At 42.3% G+C, this 16848-nt stretch overlaps 1 protein-coding gene across 1 annotated transcript in view; it reads left to right on the plus strand.

Moving 5' to 3' along the window:
• The window catches only part of LOC121388367 (guanylate cyclase D-like), a 38313-nt gene extending 21837 nt beyond the window's left edge, over window positions 1-16476 (plus strand). Inside the window, exons 11-19 of the mRNA XM_041519665.1 lie at window positions 636-763; window positions 2078-2319; window positions 3873-4011; window positions 5866-6109; window positions 7634-7754; window positions 9576-9726; window positions 12455-12567; window positions 12819-13026; window positions 13801-16476. Coding sequence (XP_041375599.1) covers window positions 636-763; window positions 2078-2319; window positions 3873-4011; window positions 5866-6109; window positions 7634-7754; window positions 9576-9726; window positions 12455-12567; window positions 12819-13026; window positions 13801-14356 — 1902 coding nt within the window. The 3' untranslated portion in view covers window positions 14357-16476. The remainder of the gene's footprint in view (window positions 1-635; window positions 764-2077; window positions 2320-3872; window positions 4012-5865; window positions 6110-7633; window positions 7755-9575; window positions 9727-12454; window positions 12568-12818; window positions 13027-13800) is intronic.
• Window positions 16477-16848: the final 372 nt, after the last annotated feature.

A 16848-nucleotide genomic window follows, 5' to 3' on the forward strand; every position in this document is an offset into this window, starting at 1 on the left:
GATTCATTTTTGATAAAAAACATTTCGAGGGTGTACAAAGTTATAACTTTTACTAACATATTTTTAATGAAAATATTTATGTAAGAATTGTTTGTGGGGGGTGGGGGGGGGTTTGGTGAATTTATCAATGTACAACAGTCACAAATTGTGTAAACTAGCCTAGTATAGCGAAGTGATTTTATACTAAATTTGTCACTGTTATACATCAATAACAATTTTTATAATTCAAAACAACATGCATCAGGTGAGCGATTTGCCACTTGGATGCGTCCCGCCACCCACCCCCAGACTGCCACCCACCCCCAGACTGCCACCCACCCCCAGACTGCCGCCCAACCCCAGATGCCGCCCACCCCCAGACTGCCGCCCACCCCCAGACTGCCGCCCACCCCCAGACTGCCGCCCACCCCCAGACTGCCACCCACCCCTAGACTGCCGCCCACCCCCAGACTGCCGCCCACCTCCAGACTGCCGCCCACCCCCAGACTGCCCCCCAGACTGCTGCCCACCCCCAGACTGCCACCCGCCCCCAGACTGCTGCCCACCCCCAGACTGCCACCCACCCCCAGACACTTGAGAACCATCATATAAAATGTCAGTTAACAAATGTTCCTTTCATTTTCTTTTCTTTGTAGGACTTTGAAGAGAGCCCGTTTGCCAGTTTCGTGTATGATGCTGTGTGGGTGTTTGCATACGGACTCGACAAACTGTTCAGGAAAAAAGTCGGTGCACTGAACACCATGCATGACAAATCTACCGTGGAGTAAGTGGTAGAGTGACATTCTCCCGATTTATCTAGAATTCGACATTTTTAATCAGCTGTACAGTGTTTGCAGATATTTCGCTTTGTCTAAAAGTGTTTCTTCTTCTCTGTCCGATACTTTAATATGATTTCTACCGATGCTTTACATATATTCTGATGGGGGCCATCATGTTAGACCGTTGTGTAACACTAACCCTTGGGCCAATCTCGGTACCTGAACACCAATATTAAAATTTCAAGATTTTTGTGTGCGTTTAAATATAAATTGAAATAATGTTGTCCAACTTTCTTATAACTCATCTAAGGTGGTGCTCAATGTTCTTTTATTTCATTCATACTTGCATGAACTGAAAAAAAACTAGGGGGAATTAATTTAACGAAAATCACTAAAAAAAATAATTAATAAATCAAATTCAATTTTAATTAATAAAATAACAAAAAGAATAACTGTAAAGTAGTACAGATTAATATGTTATTTAACTATCTAGAATTTAAAAGCATTTATGTACAGTTTATAACATCTGCTTTGTAAATATAAGTAACGAACAAATCACATGTAAATTTCATGGACACTGCCATTTTGTTTATGTCATTCAGTTGCCAAGTAATGTTAACTCAGTGTCATGAATAAATTATTGAAGTAAGTAAGAGTTACCTCTCTTATTGATAGAATGCCATTTCCTGTTAAATTAATGACTGATAAAAATGCACTTGCACACAATGTATAATTAAAAAGCATGTTTGATTCACAGCACTGCTAAAACAACACTGATATCGCATTCAAACCAGTTGGGATCTTGCTTAATCGGTCGAATGTTTTCCTGGGGTGCTGACATTTTTTAATGTGCCGTGATTTTCGTATAAGGACTACATGTATGTGTAATATAAAAACATTTTTTAATGTGCCGTGATTTTCGTATAAGGACTACATGTATGTGTAATATAAAAACATTTTTTAATGTGCCGTGATTTTCGTATAAGGACTACATGTATGTGTAATATAAAAACATTTTTTTTAGAAAGCCAATATCATATTGCTTAACAGCAAGCTCTTAACACACCACAAGCAATAACAAGAACTCAAAATAAAAACGACTGAATGATTGTTAAAAGACTCTCCAGTACAAAAATACACATCAGCTATTGGGTGTCAAACAAAGTTAAGTATGTGAAGGATTTGTCTTTATAAATCTCAGTCTTAATTGTGAAGGGGCCTGCTGCCACCTTCCCCCCCCCCCCCCCAATTTTTTTTATCTCAGTCTCATATGATTAAGCAGGTGTTCCTTATAAAAAAAACTACAACATTAATTCCAGAGCCCTGGTAACAGCCATCAACAACACAAAATTCCACGGTGTTTCTGGAACCATTCAGTTTGAGGGCAGCGATCGCCTGGGCAACGTGAGCATCATGCAGTTCTTCCACAATGAGACGGACATGCGGCTGGTGGGTCGGTACATGCCGCGAGGGAAGGACGTTGAGGGGAGGCTCGAGATCTACGACTCACACATCCGCTGGTTGACGCCGGGTGGGCGGAGGCCTGACGATGGACACAACAGTGAGTAGATCTGTGTAGCGGTATATATGATGCAGTCACTAAAGGCGATCACACATGATGTGAAATGTAGATCTGTGTAGAAGTATAAATGATGTAGTGACTAAAGGCGATCTCACATGATGTGAAATGTAGATCTGTGTACCGGTATAAACGATGTGGTGACTAAAGACGATTTCACATGATGTGAAATGTAGATCTGTGTACCGGTATAAACGATGTGGTGACTAAAGGCGATCACACATGATGTGAAATGTAGATCTGTGTACTGGTATAAATGATGTGGTGACTAAAGACGATCTCACATGATGTGAAATGTAGATCTGTGTACTGGTATAAATGATGTGGTGACTAAAGACGATCTCACATGATGTGAAATGTAGATCTGTGTACTGGTATAAACGATGTGGTGACTAAAGACGATCCCACATGATGTGAAATGTAGATCTGTGTAGAAGTATAAATGATGTAGTGACTAAAGGTGATCCCACATGATGTGAAATGTAGATCTGTGTACCGGTATAAATGATGTAGTGACTAAAGGTGATCCCACATGATGTGAAATGTAGATCTGTGTACTGGTATAAATGATGTGGTGACTAAAGACGATCTCACATGATGTGAAATGTAGATCTGTGTACTGGTATAAATGATGTAGTGACTAAAGGCGATTTCACTTGATGTGAAATGAAGAGCAGTGCATGTAGGTCTGCGAATAAGCCACCAAACACACAGGAGGTATTGGGTTTGCAGTATAAACAGTAGCGTCTCACCAGGTCAAAGTTCAAAGTGCACTAGTCCTATAACTTTAAATGTCGCAGTAAAGGTTAACTTTATAATAAAATTATTGACTCCATGTATGATGAATACTGTTCAAATAGAGAATATCTAGTTAATGATGTCAGATATTGGATTTATTCTTGTTAGGTAAGAATGGGAAATTTCCAATTTGGCCTCAACAGGATAAAGCCAATATGCAACATCATTAACTACCGTACTTATTACTTTTTATCCTGCAGTCCATAAAAATGAAGGGGGAAAGCTATTATTTCTGTTATTTCAGCTGCATTGTACGATGACCTGCTAGTATACGTTTATCACTTTGCTTTAATCAGCCATCATAATCAGCCAATAGAAACAGTGGCTGCAGGATAAATCTACTGAACTGAAGACTTTGTGTTCCCTCTAACAAGTAAACAGTGTTTTTCCTGCTTTTGCTTTCACGCAAATGACATAAAGTATTGAACCAAATACCTACAAGGATTGTATTGGGTTACCAAATAGTTGACATCCAGTAGCCAATCATTAAATTGAGTGAGCTCTAGTTGTGTTATTAAACAAATTAAACAACTTTCTTATTTGATCCTCTTAAGTGATTAGTTAATGTTGCTGGTTAAACAACATGCCAGTATGTCCTGAAAACAAAATTTAAAAATATAATGTCTTTTTTCTCTGATCCTCTAAGTGATTAGTTACTGTTTCTGGTTAAACAACATTCCAGTATGTCCTGAAAGTAAAATTTAAAATTATATAACGTCTTTCTTATCTGTTTTCAGTTGATGAGAGTTGTATGATTGAGCCGTTCCGCGTGTTTCTCAGTGTCACGTGTGAGATGTCCATCATCATAGCCAACGTGATGGGCTTCGTCGCCTTCATCATCCTCACCATCGTCAGCCTTGTACTCATCAAGTGCAAGTAAGTCTTTAAGGGTAGTTCAAGAAGTGATGTCATTAAGGGGTGGGATCCTCATCAAGTGCAAGTGAGTCTTTAAGGGTAGTTCAAGAAGTGATGTCATTAAGGGGTGGGATCCTCATCAAGTGCAAGTGAGTCTTTAAGGGTAGTTCAAGAAGTGATGTCATTAAGGGGTGGGATCCTCTTCAAGTGCAAGTGAGTCTTTAAGGGTAGTTCAAGAAGTGATGTCATTAAGGGATGGGATCCTCATCAAGTGCAAGTAAGTCTTTAAGGGTAGTTCAAGAAGTGATGTCATTAAGGGGTGGGATCCTCTTCAAGTGCAAGTAAGTCTTTAAGGGTAGTTCAAGAAGTGATGTCATTAAGGGGTGGGATCCTCTTCAAGTGCAAGTGAGTCTTTAAGGGTAGTTCAAGAAGTGATGTCATTAAGGGGTGGGATCCTCTTCAAGTGCAAGTAAGTCTTTAAGGGTAGTTCAAGAAGTGATGTCATTAAGGGGTGGGATCCTCATCAAGTGCAAGTAAGTCTTTAAGGGTAGTTCAAGAAGTGATGTCATTAAGGGGTGGGATCCTCTTCAAGTGCAAGTGAGTCTTTAAGGGTAGTTCAAGAAGTGATGTCATTAAGGGGTGGGATCCTCATCAAGTGCAAGTAAGTCTTTAAGGGTAGTTCAAGAAGTGATGTCATTAAGGGGTGGGATCCTCTTCAAGTGCAAGTAAGTCTTTAAGGGTAGTTCAAGAAGTGATGTCATTAAGGGGTGGGATCCTCTTCAAGTGCAAGTGAGTCATTCTGTGTAGACGGTGTTCAATTCAGGACAATTCAAGAAGTGATGTAATTAAGGCGTCCTAGCCACTCACAACAGGATGAAAGAGCTGGGTCTCTCTCCTTCCACCTTTCCTTGAGTTCCCCTCCCTAGTCTGCCTTCTCTTGTGTTCACTCTTCTCCCTGTCCCTCTCCCTCCCTCCTCCTTCCCTCCCTTGCATGCCCTCTTAACCCCTTCCCTCCCACTACCTTCCCTCCCACTACCTTCCCTCCCACTACCTTCCCTCCCTCTCCCTCCCTCCTCCTTCCCTCTCACTACCTTCCCTCCCACTACCTTCCCTCCCTCCCACTACCTTCCCTCCCACTACCTTCCCTCCCACTACCTTCCCTCCCACTACCTTCCCTCCCTCTCCCTCCCTCCCACTACCTTCCCTCCCACTACCTTCCCTCCCACTACCTTCCCTCCCTCTCCCTCCCTCCCACTACCTTCCCTCCCACTACCTTCCCTCCCACTACCTTCCCTCCCACTACCTTCCCTCCCACTACCCTCCCTCCCACTACCTTCCCTCCCACTACCTTCCCTCCCTCTCCCTCCCTCCCACTACCTTCCCTCCCACTACCTTCCCTCCCTCTCCCTCCCACTACCTTCCCTCCCACTACCTTCCCTCCCTCCCACTACCTTCCCTCCCACCGCCTTCCCTCCCTCCCACTACCTTCCCTCCCACTACCTTCCCTCCCTCCCACTACCTTCCCTCCCACCGCCTTCCCTCCCTCCCACTACCTTCCCTCCCACTACCTTCCCTCCCTCCCACTACCTTCCCTCCCACCGCCTTCCCTCCCTCCCACTACCTATCATTTCTCATTTTGTTTCATGTCCCTTCCTTTTGTTTCCCTTTATTTCTCTTTTCTTGCCTTGTGTTTCCCCCCTTCCCCTCCCCCTCCAAATTCTATTTCAAGCCTCTCCCTGTCCTTTTCTTGCATATTTATCTCAATATTACTCTGGGAATCATTAATTTCAGATAACAATTTTATTCTAAAAAAATTTAACAATATTTTACAATATATAAAAAGATTTTTGTTTAATCTTTGACAAACTTTTACAGATACGACCAGAAAGTACGAGCGACTCACGACAGGATGAAGGAGCTGGGTCTGCTGCCTAGAGAGGCGTCTCACTACTTCTCCCTCGACGACTGGGAGATGAAGAGAGAGTGGGTGGTTCTCAACCGCAAACTGGGGGAGGGAGCCTTTGGAACGGTGTATGGAGGGGAGGCGTTCGTGGAAGGGAAGGGCTGGGTAGCTGTAGCCGTGAAGACGCTGAAAATTGGAGCCATCGTCGAACATAAGGTAGGTTTTTTTGTGGTTTTTGCTTTCATTCATTTATACATTTATTTATCCATCCATCCACTCCATCCATCCATCCACCGATTCATCCATCCCTATATCCATCCATCCATCCATACATACATCCATCTATTCACCTATACATCTATTCAGACATCCATCAATCCATCTATTCACCCCTTCATCTATTCAGACATCCATCAATCCATCCATCCACCGATTCATCCATTCATCCATCCATCCATCCACCTATTCATACATACATACATCCATCAATCCATCCATCCATGCATTTATCCATCCATTCATCCAGTCATACTTCCATCCATCCACCCATTCTTCCATCCATCCATCCATTCATCCATACATCCATACATCCATCTATCCATCCATCCATTCATCCTCCCATCCATCTATTTATACACTGATTTATTCACCCATACATCCAACCATCCACCCGTCCATCTATCCATCTATCCATCCATCCATCCATCCATCCATCCATACACCCATCCATCCACCCTCCCTCCCACCCATTCATCCATCCATCCATTTATCCACCCACCCATCCATCCATTCATTTATCTACCCACCCATGCATCAACCCATCCATCCAGTCATTTATCCACCCATCCATCCAATCATTTATCCACCTACCCATCCACCTACCCATCCATCCACCCATCCATCCACCCATCCATCCATCCGTCCATCCATCCATCCATCCATCAACCCATCCCTCCATCCATTTATCCATCCATCTTTTCATCCATCCATCTTTTTATTCATCCACCCATCCATTCATCTCTACGTCCATCCACACATCCATCCATCTTTTCATTCATCCACCCATCCATTGATTCATCCACCCATCCATCCATCCCTCCAGGGGTGGGATATCGCCCAGTGGTAAAGTGCTCGACTGATCCCTGTTGGTGGCCCATTCAGCTGTTTCTCATTCCAGCCAGTGCCCCACGACTGGTATATCAAAGATTGTTGTATGTGCTATCCTGTCTATGGGATGGTGCATATAAAAGATCCCTTGCTACCAATGGAAAAATATAGCAGGTTTTCTGTCTAAGACTATATGTCAGAATTACCAAATGATTAATAAATCAATTTGCTCTAGTGGTGTTGTTAAACAAAACACACTTTAACTATCCATACAACCACCCAAACCCACCCATTCATCCATCCTTCCATCCATCCATCCATTCATCCATCCATCAGTTCATACACCCATCTGTGCATCAATCCACCCATCCATCCATCCATCTATGCATTCATTCATCCATCCATCGATTCATCCATCCATACACCTATCCATCCATCCATTCATCCATCCATCCACCTATCCATCCATCCAACCACCCATCTATCCAACCACCCATCCATTCATCCAACCACCCATCCATCCATCCATCCATCCAACCACCCATCCATTCATCCATCCATCCAACCACCCATCCATTCATCCATCCATCGACGCCTTCTTTAGAATTTAAAGTTACCTTTTGTGTTTTGCAGCTTGACTTTTTTGGTGAAGCAGAAATGATGAAGAGATTCAAACATCCAAACATTGTTGAACTACTCGGAGTGTGCACTCGTGAAGAACCCATGTACTGCATTATGGAGTTTCTGCTACATGGTAGGTACTTGTGAAGAACCCGTGTACTGCATCATGGAGTTCCTGCTACATGGTAAGTACTCGTGAAGAACCCATGTATAGCATTATGGAGTTCCTGATACACGGTAAGTACTCGTGAAGAGCCCATGTACTAGATCATGGAGTTCCTGCTACATGGTAGGTACTCTCATGAAGAGTCCATGTACTGCATTATGGAGTTCCTGCTACACGGTAGGTACTCGTGAAGATCCCATGTACTGCATTATGGAGTTTCTGTTACACGGTAAGTACTCGTGAAGAGCCCATGTACTAGATCATGGAGTTCCTGCTACATGGTAGGTACTCGTGAAGAGCCCACGTACTGCATTATGGAGTTTGTGCTATTTGGTTGGTACTCATGAAGAACCTGTGTACTGCATCATGGAGTTCCTGCTATATGGTAGGTACTCTCGTGAAGAGTCCACATATTGCATTATGGAGTTTGTGCTATTTGGTTGGTACTCGTGAAGAGCCCATGTACTACATCATGGAGTTCCTGCTACATGGTAGGTACTCGTGAATATCCCATGTACTGCATTATGGAGTTTCTGTTACATGGTAAGTACTCGTGAAGAGCCCATGCACTACATCATGGAGTTCCTGCTACATGGTAGGTACTCGTGAAGATCCCATGTACTGCATTATACAGTTTCTGTTATACTGTAAGTACTCATGAAGAGCCCATCATGGAGTTCCTGCTACATGGTAGGTACTCGTGAAGATCCCATGTACTACATTATGGAGTTCCTGCTACATGGTAGGTACTCGTGAAGATCCCATGTACTGCATTATGGAGTTTCTGTTACACTGTAAGTACTCATGAAGAGCCCTTCATGGAGTTCCTGCTACATGGTAGGTACTCGTGAAGAGCCCATGTACAGCATTATGGAGTTACTACTACACAGTAGGTACTCGTGAAAAACCCACGTGTAGCATTATGGAGTTACTGCTAGACGGTAGGTACTCGTGAAGCTCCCATGTACTGCATTATGGAGTTCCTGTTACATGGTAGGTACTCATGAAGAACCCATGTACTGCATTATGGAGTTCCTGCTACACGGTAGATACTCGTGAAGATCCTATTTACTGCATTATGGAGTTTCTGTTACACAGTAAGTACTCGTGAAGAGCCCATGTACTACATCATGGAGTTCCTGCTACATGGTAGGTACTCGTGAAGATCCCATGTACTACATCATGGAGTTCCTGCTACATGGTAGGTACTCATGAAGAGCCCATGTACTGCATCATGTGAGTTCCTGCTACACGGTAGGTACAAGTTTGTAAAGAGCCCATGTACTGCATTATGGAGTTTCTGCTACACAGTAGGTACTCGTGAATATCCCATGTACTGCATTAGGGAGTTCCTGCTACATGGTAGGTACTCGTGAAGAACCCATGTACTGCATTATGGAGTTCCTGCTACATGGTAGGTACAAGTTAGTGAAGAGCCCGCATATTGCATTATGGAGTTTCTGCTACACGGTAGGTACTCGTGAAGAACCCATGTACTGCATTATGGAGTTCCTGCTACATGGTAGGTACTTGTGAAGAACCCGTGTACTGCATTATGGAGTTCCTGCTACATGGTAGGTACTTGTGAAGAGCCCATGTACTGCATTATGGAGTTTCTGCTACATGGTTGGTACTTGTTAAGAGCCCATGTACTCCATTTTAATGTTAATGAACAAAAAGGACAGAAATACATCTAAAAATGGGTTCATTTACAAACCCTGAATTGCCACTGGTGATACACCCAATATGTACTAAAAACTGAGTCAAACTATTGATATCTTTATTTAGGTGACTTGAAGACGTATCTGCTGTCACGGAGAAACCTCGTCGGCTTGGATATGAGAGAAGCTGATGAAGTGAATGCCGAGAACCTCACTCAGATCGCCATGAACATAGCGAGCGGGCTCAAGTACTTACACGACCTGAAATACGTCCACAGGTAATTAAATAGAGATTATGAACAAGTCATCATTATAATCAACATAGCGAGCGGGCTCAAGTACTTACACGACCTGAAATACGTCCACGGGTAATTAAATAATGACATTAAGGATATGTTGTTAAAATGTTTTAATTTTTATTGTCAAGAAAAGCATGATATGGGTGTTATTTCTCCAGTGATAGTGATGATAACTTTTATTGCCAGGAAGGGCACGATATGGGTGTTATTTCTCTAGTGATAGTGATAGAAAGGGCACGATATGGGTGTTATTTCTCTGGTGATGGTGATGATAACTTTTATTGCCAGGAAGGGCACGATATGGGTGTTATTTCTCTGGTGATGGTGATGATAACTTTTATTGCCAGGAAGGGCAGGATATGGGTGTTATTTCTCTGGTGATGGTGATGATAACTTTTATTGCCAGAAAGGGCACGATATGGGTGTTATTTCTCTGGTGATGGTGATGATAACTTTTATTGCCAGGAAGGGCAGGATATGGGTGTTATTTCTCTGGTGATGGTGATGATAACTTTTATTGCCAGGAAGGGCACGATATGGGTGTTATTTCTCTGGTGATGGTGATGATAACTTTTATTGCCAGGAAGGGCACGATATGGGTGTTATTTCTCTGGTGATGGTGATGATAACTTTTATTGCCAGGAAGGGCAGGATATGGGTGTTATTTCTCTGGTGATGGTGATGATAACTTTTATTGCCAGGAAGGGCACGATATGGGTGTTATTTCTCTGGTGATGGTGATGATAACTTTTATTGCCAGGAAGGGCACGATATGGGTGTTATTTCTCTGGTGATGGTGATGATAACTTTTATTGCCAGGAAGGGCCACATCATGTTTTTACATTTAGCTATCTTTCTTAGAAACTAAGGGTGGGAGGGTGAATTTTAACATGCTCATATACCACTACAGTTTTGAACATGTCCGTCCTGGGTCCCGTCTCTGGATAGCCAGAGGCCCAGTCCGGGACAGAAACTTAGGGCAGAATTTACGAGGCCTGTTTTTTTTTACAAAAATACAGGTGTTTAAGCATGGTAAATGTATGTAGTTACACACGTGTAAGACATAAACAGGTGTTTAAGCATGGTAAATGTATGTAGTTACTCGTGTGTAAGACATAAACAGGTGTTTAAGCATGGTAAATGTATGTGGCTACACGTGTGTAAGACATAAACAGGTGTTTAAGCATGGTAAATGTATGTAGCTACACGCGTGTAAGACATAAACAGGTGTTTAAGCATGGTAAATGTATGTAGCTACACGCGTGTAAGACATAAACAGGTGTTTAAGCATGGTAAATGTATGTAGCTACACGCGTGTAAGACATAAACAGGTGTTTAAGCATGGTCAATGTATGTAGCTACACGCGTGTAAGACATAAACAGGTGTTTAAGCATGGTCAATGTATGTAGCTACACGCGTGTAAGACAAACAGGTATTTAAGCATGGTCAATGTATGTAGCTACACGCGTGTAAGACATAAACAGGTGTTTAAGCATGGTCAATGTATGTAGCTACAGGTGTTTAAGCATGGTCAATGTACGTAGCTACACGCGTGTAAGACATAAACAGGTGTTTAAGCATGGTCAATGTACGTAGCTACACGCGTGTAAGACATAAACAGGTGTTTAAGCATGGTCAATGTACGTAGCTACACGCGTGTAAGACATAAACAGGTGTTTAAGCATGGTAAATGTACGTAGCTACATGCGTGTAAGACATAAACAGGTGTTTAATCATGGTCAATGTACGTAGCTACTCGTGTGTAAGACATAAACAGGTGTTTAAGCATGGTCAATGTACGTAGCTACACGCGTGTAAGACGTAAACAGGTGTTTAAGCATGGTCAATGTATGTAGCTACACGCGTGTAAGACGTAAACAGGTGTTTAAGCATGGTCAATGTATGTAGCTACACGCGTGTAAGACATAAACAGGTGTTTAAGCATGGTCAATGTATGTAGCTACACGCGTGTAAGACGTAAACAGGTGTTTAAGCATGGTAAATGTATGTAGCTACATGCGTGTAAGACATAAACAGGTATTTAAGCATGGTCAATGTATTTAGCTACATACAGGTATTTAAGCATGGTAAATGTATGTAGCTACACATGTGTAAGACATAAACAGGTTTTGTAAATTCAGCCCTAGAAGTCTTAGATCAGTGAAAGTTACAGAAGACCCTGTGGATGTTCATCTCAATACATGTTAAAAGTTATATCATCTTGTTCAACTGGATTTATAAATAATTTTGCTTATTGAATTTTTTTTTTCAAAACTCAATTTATGGTAGGTGAGACATTTAGTTCTATGTAATTCTTGTTCTGTTTTCAAGAGATCTGGCGTGCAGAAACTTTCTGGTTCATGCCAATAAGACGGTGAAGATTGTAATTCTTGTTCTGTTTTCTAGAGACCTGGCGTGCAGAAACTTTCTGGTTCATGCCAATAAGACGGTGAAGATTGTAATTCTTGTTCTGTTTTCTAGAGACCTGGCGTGCAGAAACTGTCTGGTTCATGCCAATAAGATGGTGAAGATTGTAATTCTTGTTCTGTTTTCTAGAGACCTGGCGTGCAGAAACTGTCTGGTTCATGCCAATAAGACGGTGAAAATTGTAACTCTTGTTCTGTTTTCTAGAGACCTGGCGTGCAGAAACTTTCTGGTTCATGCCAATAAGACGGTGAAGATTGTAATTCTTGTTCTGTTTTCTAGGGATCTGGCGTGCAGAAACTGTCTGGTTCATGCCAATAAGACGGTGAAGATTGCAGACTTCGGTATGACGCGACCCACGTTTGACTCGGACTACTACCGATTCACAAGGAAGGGTAAGCTAGACATTCACTGTGGATTACAAACTCTAATATTGTAAATCATAAAATATTAGGGATCTTTAAATTTAACGAGAATCAAATAAGTGACATATTAGCGACATAACACTTTAGTCAAAAAAGAAAAAATAGCTGAAGTTGTTGAATAGCTGAAAATATAATATTGTTTATCAATATTGACCGTATGCAGCTCCCACTCACTTTCTCTCTGCCTCTTCCCCACTCTATCCCTGTCTCCTGTGTTCCAGGCATGCTGCCTGTGCGGTGGATGAGTCCCGAGAGTCTCGGTGATGGAATCTTCACTTCCAAGTCGGACATCTGGAGTTTCGGGGTCGTCGTCTATGAGATCGTCACGTTCGGCAGCTTCCCGTACCAGGGCCTGTCCAACTCACAGGTCTTGGAGTACGTCAAGTCCGGGAACAGACTTAGTCTGCCCGACAAGGTCACAGAACAGTTGTGAGTATTATTTAGAGCAGCTGTGGCATGTGCTGTCCTTTCTGTGGGAAAGGCTATATATAAGATCTGTTGCTACTAATGAATAAATTTAGTGGTTTCATGTCCTTTTAGACTGTGTTAGTTATCAAATATTTGGCATCTACCGTCATTTTTAACTTTATTGAGAGGAAAAGAGAGTGATACGCTGTTGCCATGCCAAAAGCTAGTCATCTTAAAAATCATGACATTTGGTTGGTTGTTTGCCATGGCCGGAATTTCACGTTTATTCATATAATGTTTCCATTCATGAGTCAGATTACACATACATTATACGATCTACAAAGATTTACAAAAACTAATGGACTCATTGTTTTGTAAACATAAAATGGTATATTTTCATAAGCAGCGGCTTAAGTAGTATATCAAAATAATTATTTTCTAATACAACTGCAGTCATATTATTTTGAACTGTAAACATTTGGCTGTAAAAAGAATGCCGTTATGGTATGACGTTAGTTATATTACGTCATGTAATGCGTGTAAGATTATATGATGTAATGGCTGATGGCTTTGTTGTGGAGTGTAAGGGAATTTTTACATTCAAAAGTCAGTTACAGTTGACAATGGGTAATAAAGAGAATAACCAACTTGCTACAATGAGTTACGAATTCTCTGTCCCTTGCCAAAGGTTCGGATTTACAACATTCATTCACGCGGGACAGGTAATTCATAATTCCTCGTAGCTCGTTAGTTATTCTCTGAATCTTCCTTTTTTTTTTTTTTAATTCAATCCAGGACTACATTCATCTACGAGTGCATGTCATACGAGGCTCACGTCCGTCCCAGCCTGGATAAAATCCTCGACTACCTCGACCGAAACCCCAAGTTCCTGTCGCCGTGCCTTGACCTGCCGATGAAAAGCGTCGTCATGGAGGACACGAACTCCCTGGAGATGGCGCTGCCGTCATGCCAGAACACGATCAGCCTCTCAACGCCACTCTCCGTGCTCAACCGCCGCTCGGGATCATCGCAGGAGAAACTGGCGGGGAGTCGCAAGACGTCCGGTGGGAGCACGAGCCAGGACCGCTTCAAAGTGTCGGTGCCACTCAGACAGGCACGGTCGTTTGTAGCCTGCGCGACCGATCCGTTCTTCCGACGCAACAGCATCGGGACCCCGCAGGCGCTACACCAGGAGACGGTACCACTGACGGCGGAATTCACACGGAGCAATTCCTTCCATAGACAGTTCTCCGCAATCAGTGATGGCGGGGACCGGAATTACATCACCACCAGCAGTGACTATTTCAGCGATACCTCCAAGGAGATGTATCAGACAATTACCTCCTTGTAGCAGTAGTTCCAGTACTGGGGCTGTTCTATGTGTAGAGTCTGGTTCGATCAGCGATGGTGGGGACAGAAACTACATCACCACCAGCAGTGACTACTTCAGTGATACCTTTAAGGAGATGTGTCAGACCATTACATCCTTGTAGCGGTAGTTTCAGTACTGGAGGTCAGTACTGGAGGTCAGTACTGGAGGTCAGTACTGGGGCTGTTCTACGTGAAGAGTCTGGTCCATCAGTGATGGTGGGGACAGAAACTACATCACCACCAGCAGTGACTACTTCAGTGATACCTTCAAGGAGACGTGTCAGACCATTACCTCTTTCTAGCGGTAGTTTCAGTACTGGGGCTGTTCCATGTGTAGAGTCTTGTGGGTGTGTGAAGAGGGTGGAGTTGTAGTTGCATGTGCAGGAAGGGTTTTGATGGTGAGGGTAGACGTGGGATGAATGTGCAGGAAGGGTCAGAGAAAAAACACTGCTCAATGCAAATTTTCTCTCTTTTTTTTTGTCTGGAGAGCATAACTTGACCCTCCTAAAAACTTTGTTCACCACAGTCTAGACACGCACACATAAATTCCTGTCTGGGTTTAGGAGAGAGATGGATCAATGCTGTCATTCATTCATTTTAACTTATTTTGGGGTGTTAATAGTTAGAGGTTAGTGAGAGCGAAGTTGTAGCATAGTTGTCTTACAACTTTGAATAGAGTCATTAAAAATCACTCTATGAGTAGTAGCCAAAACAGGGATACGAACCCAGTACCTTTGAGCTTTAAATTTGAAGCCTTTATCTCTATGCTGAGGCCAGTATTGATGTCATTTATAATATGATATGCAATGTCTTTTTTAAACAGTTTCCAATCGTTCTGATTGCTTCTCCTCTTTTGATATGCACTGCAGACCGTCTTGTTAGTACATAGCTGATGCTACATCTAAATCATGCTAAAGATGAATTCCATAAATACAACCTCAATGAACGTGGCCATCTGTCACTTAACATAGAAATGGCTATAAGCACAGTGGACGTATGTCGGGAAAAGCCTAATATAAAGCCAGCATACCCCATCTAAAGTTACATCTTAGCCTATGAAAATGAAAATATTAGTCTGCTACAAATGTGATTAGATCAAATGAAATTTATATCAGACTGTAACACCCTTGTATCACCCCCACCCCACCTTTAATGTTCTGAATAAGTTGTTTTGAGGTTAACATTGACAGCAGATTGTCAAAACGTTTTGCAGACTGGTGGGGTGGGTTCAAATCCTGCCAACGTACACTTTATGTTTTTATGTATTATCATTTTCTCTACTGGAATAGCCTTTAGAGTATTTCAGTTTTTATCATTTGCGGGTGTCGACAAGATTCATGGATTGTTATACGAGTTGTCCCAAAAACCTACATATTTTTGTGATTGCTTTTGTTAAGTTATATATCACTTATACTTGGAATATTCTGACGGTTACATCATCAGATCTGTAACTCATTAGCAATAGAGAAGTTTCACAACCACATCATTACTGTTACAGATCATGGGATCAATCCCCGTCGGTGGACCCATTGGGCTATTTCTCGTTCCAGCCAGTGCACCACAACTAGTATATCAAATGCTGTAGTATGTACTGTCCTGTCTGTCAGATGGTGCATATAAAAGATCCATTGCTACTAATTGTAAAGAACAGGAAGCAAATTGTTGTGACGTCACTAACTACTCTTAAAGTAAGGACCTTTCACCATGTGTAACAGTAACGGTGTGATTGTGAAACTTGTCACATATCAGTTCTCTCATTGCTTTTGTTTTATATCATCTGTAACGCGACGGTAATATCAACAGGTTATCACTCACACCAGGAGTGTTTTGACAGTCACCTCATCATATTTGTAATTCATTAGCATTGTCGGTTCTCTCTGCTAAAAACACAGCAGTGTAACCGTATGCAGGTAAATAGTTCACACCGTGTTTCTACTATGTTTTGTCCTCCGTGTTTAGCACAAACGTGTGTTCCGTAGTCTGTTTGGGATTGATCCCCATCGGTGAGCCCATTGGGCTATTTGTCGTTCCAGCCAGTGCACCACGACTGGTATATCAAAGGCTGTGGTATGTGCTATCCTGTCCGTGGGATGGTGCATATAAAAGATCCGTTGCTACTAAAGCAAAAATGTAGTGGACTTCCTCTCTAAGACTATATGTAAAAATTACCATATGTTTGACATCCAATAGCTGATGATTAATAAATCAATGTGCTCTAGTGGTGTCGCTAAACAAAACAAACTGTAAGCTATATATTATTCGCCTACCGGACCAATCGGAGGGAACTATAGGTTTCGTCTCTGTCCGTCTGTCTGTCTCACATGCTGGTTTCCGGACTTTTATTTCGCAATGTCTCTAGAGATTGAGCTGAAATGTTGTGTATAACCTTCTTGTGTACTGTTAGCGATTAATGCCTACACTTGCAAAGCCATCTTAGTGCTACGACATTGTAAAACCGTCATAGATTGGCAT

Source organism: Gigantopelta aegis, chromosome 14 (genome assembly GCF_016097555.1).
Source record: "Gigantopelta aegis isolate Gae_Host chromosome 14, Gae_host_genome, whole genome shotgun sequence".
Lineage (NCBI taxonomy): Eukaryota > Metazoa > Mollusca > Gastropoda > Neomphalida > Peltospiridae > Gigantopelta > Gigantopelta aegis.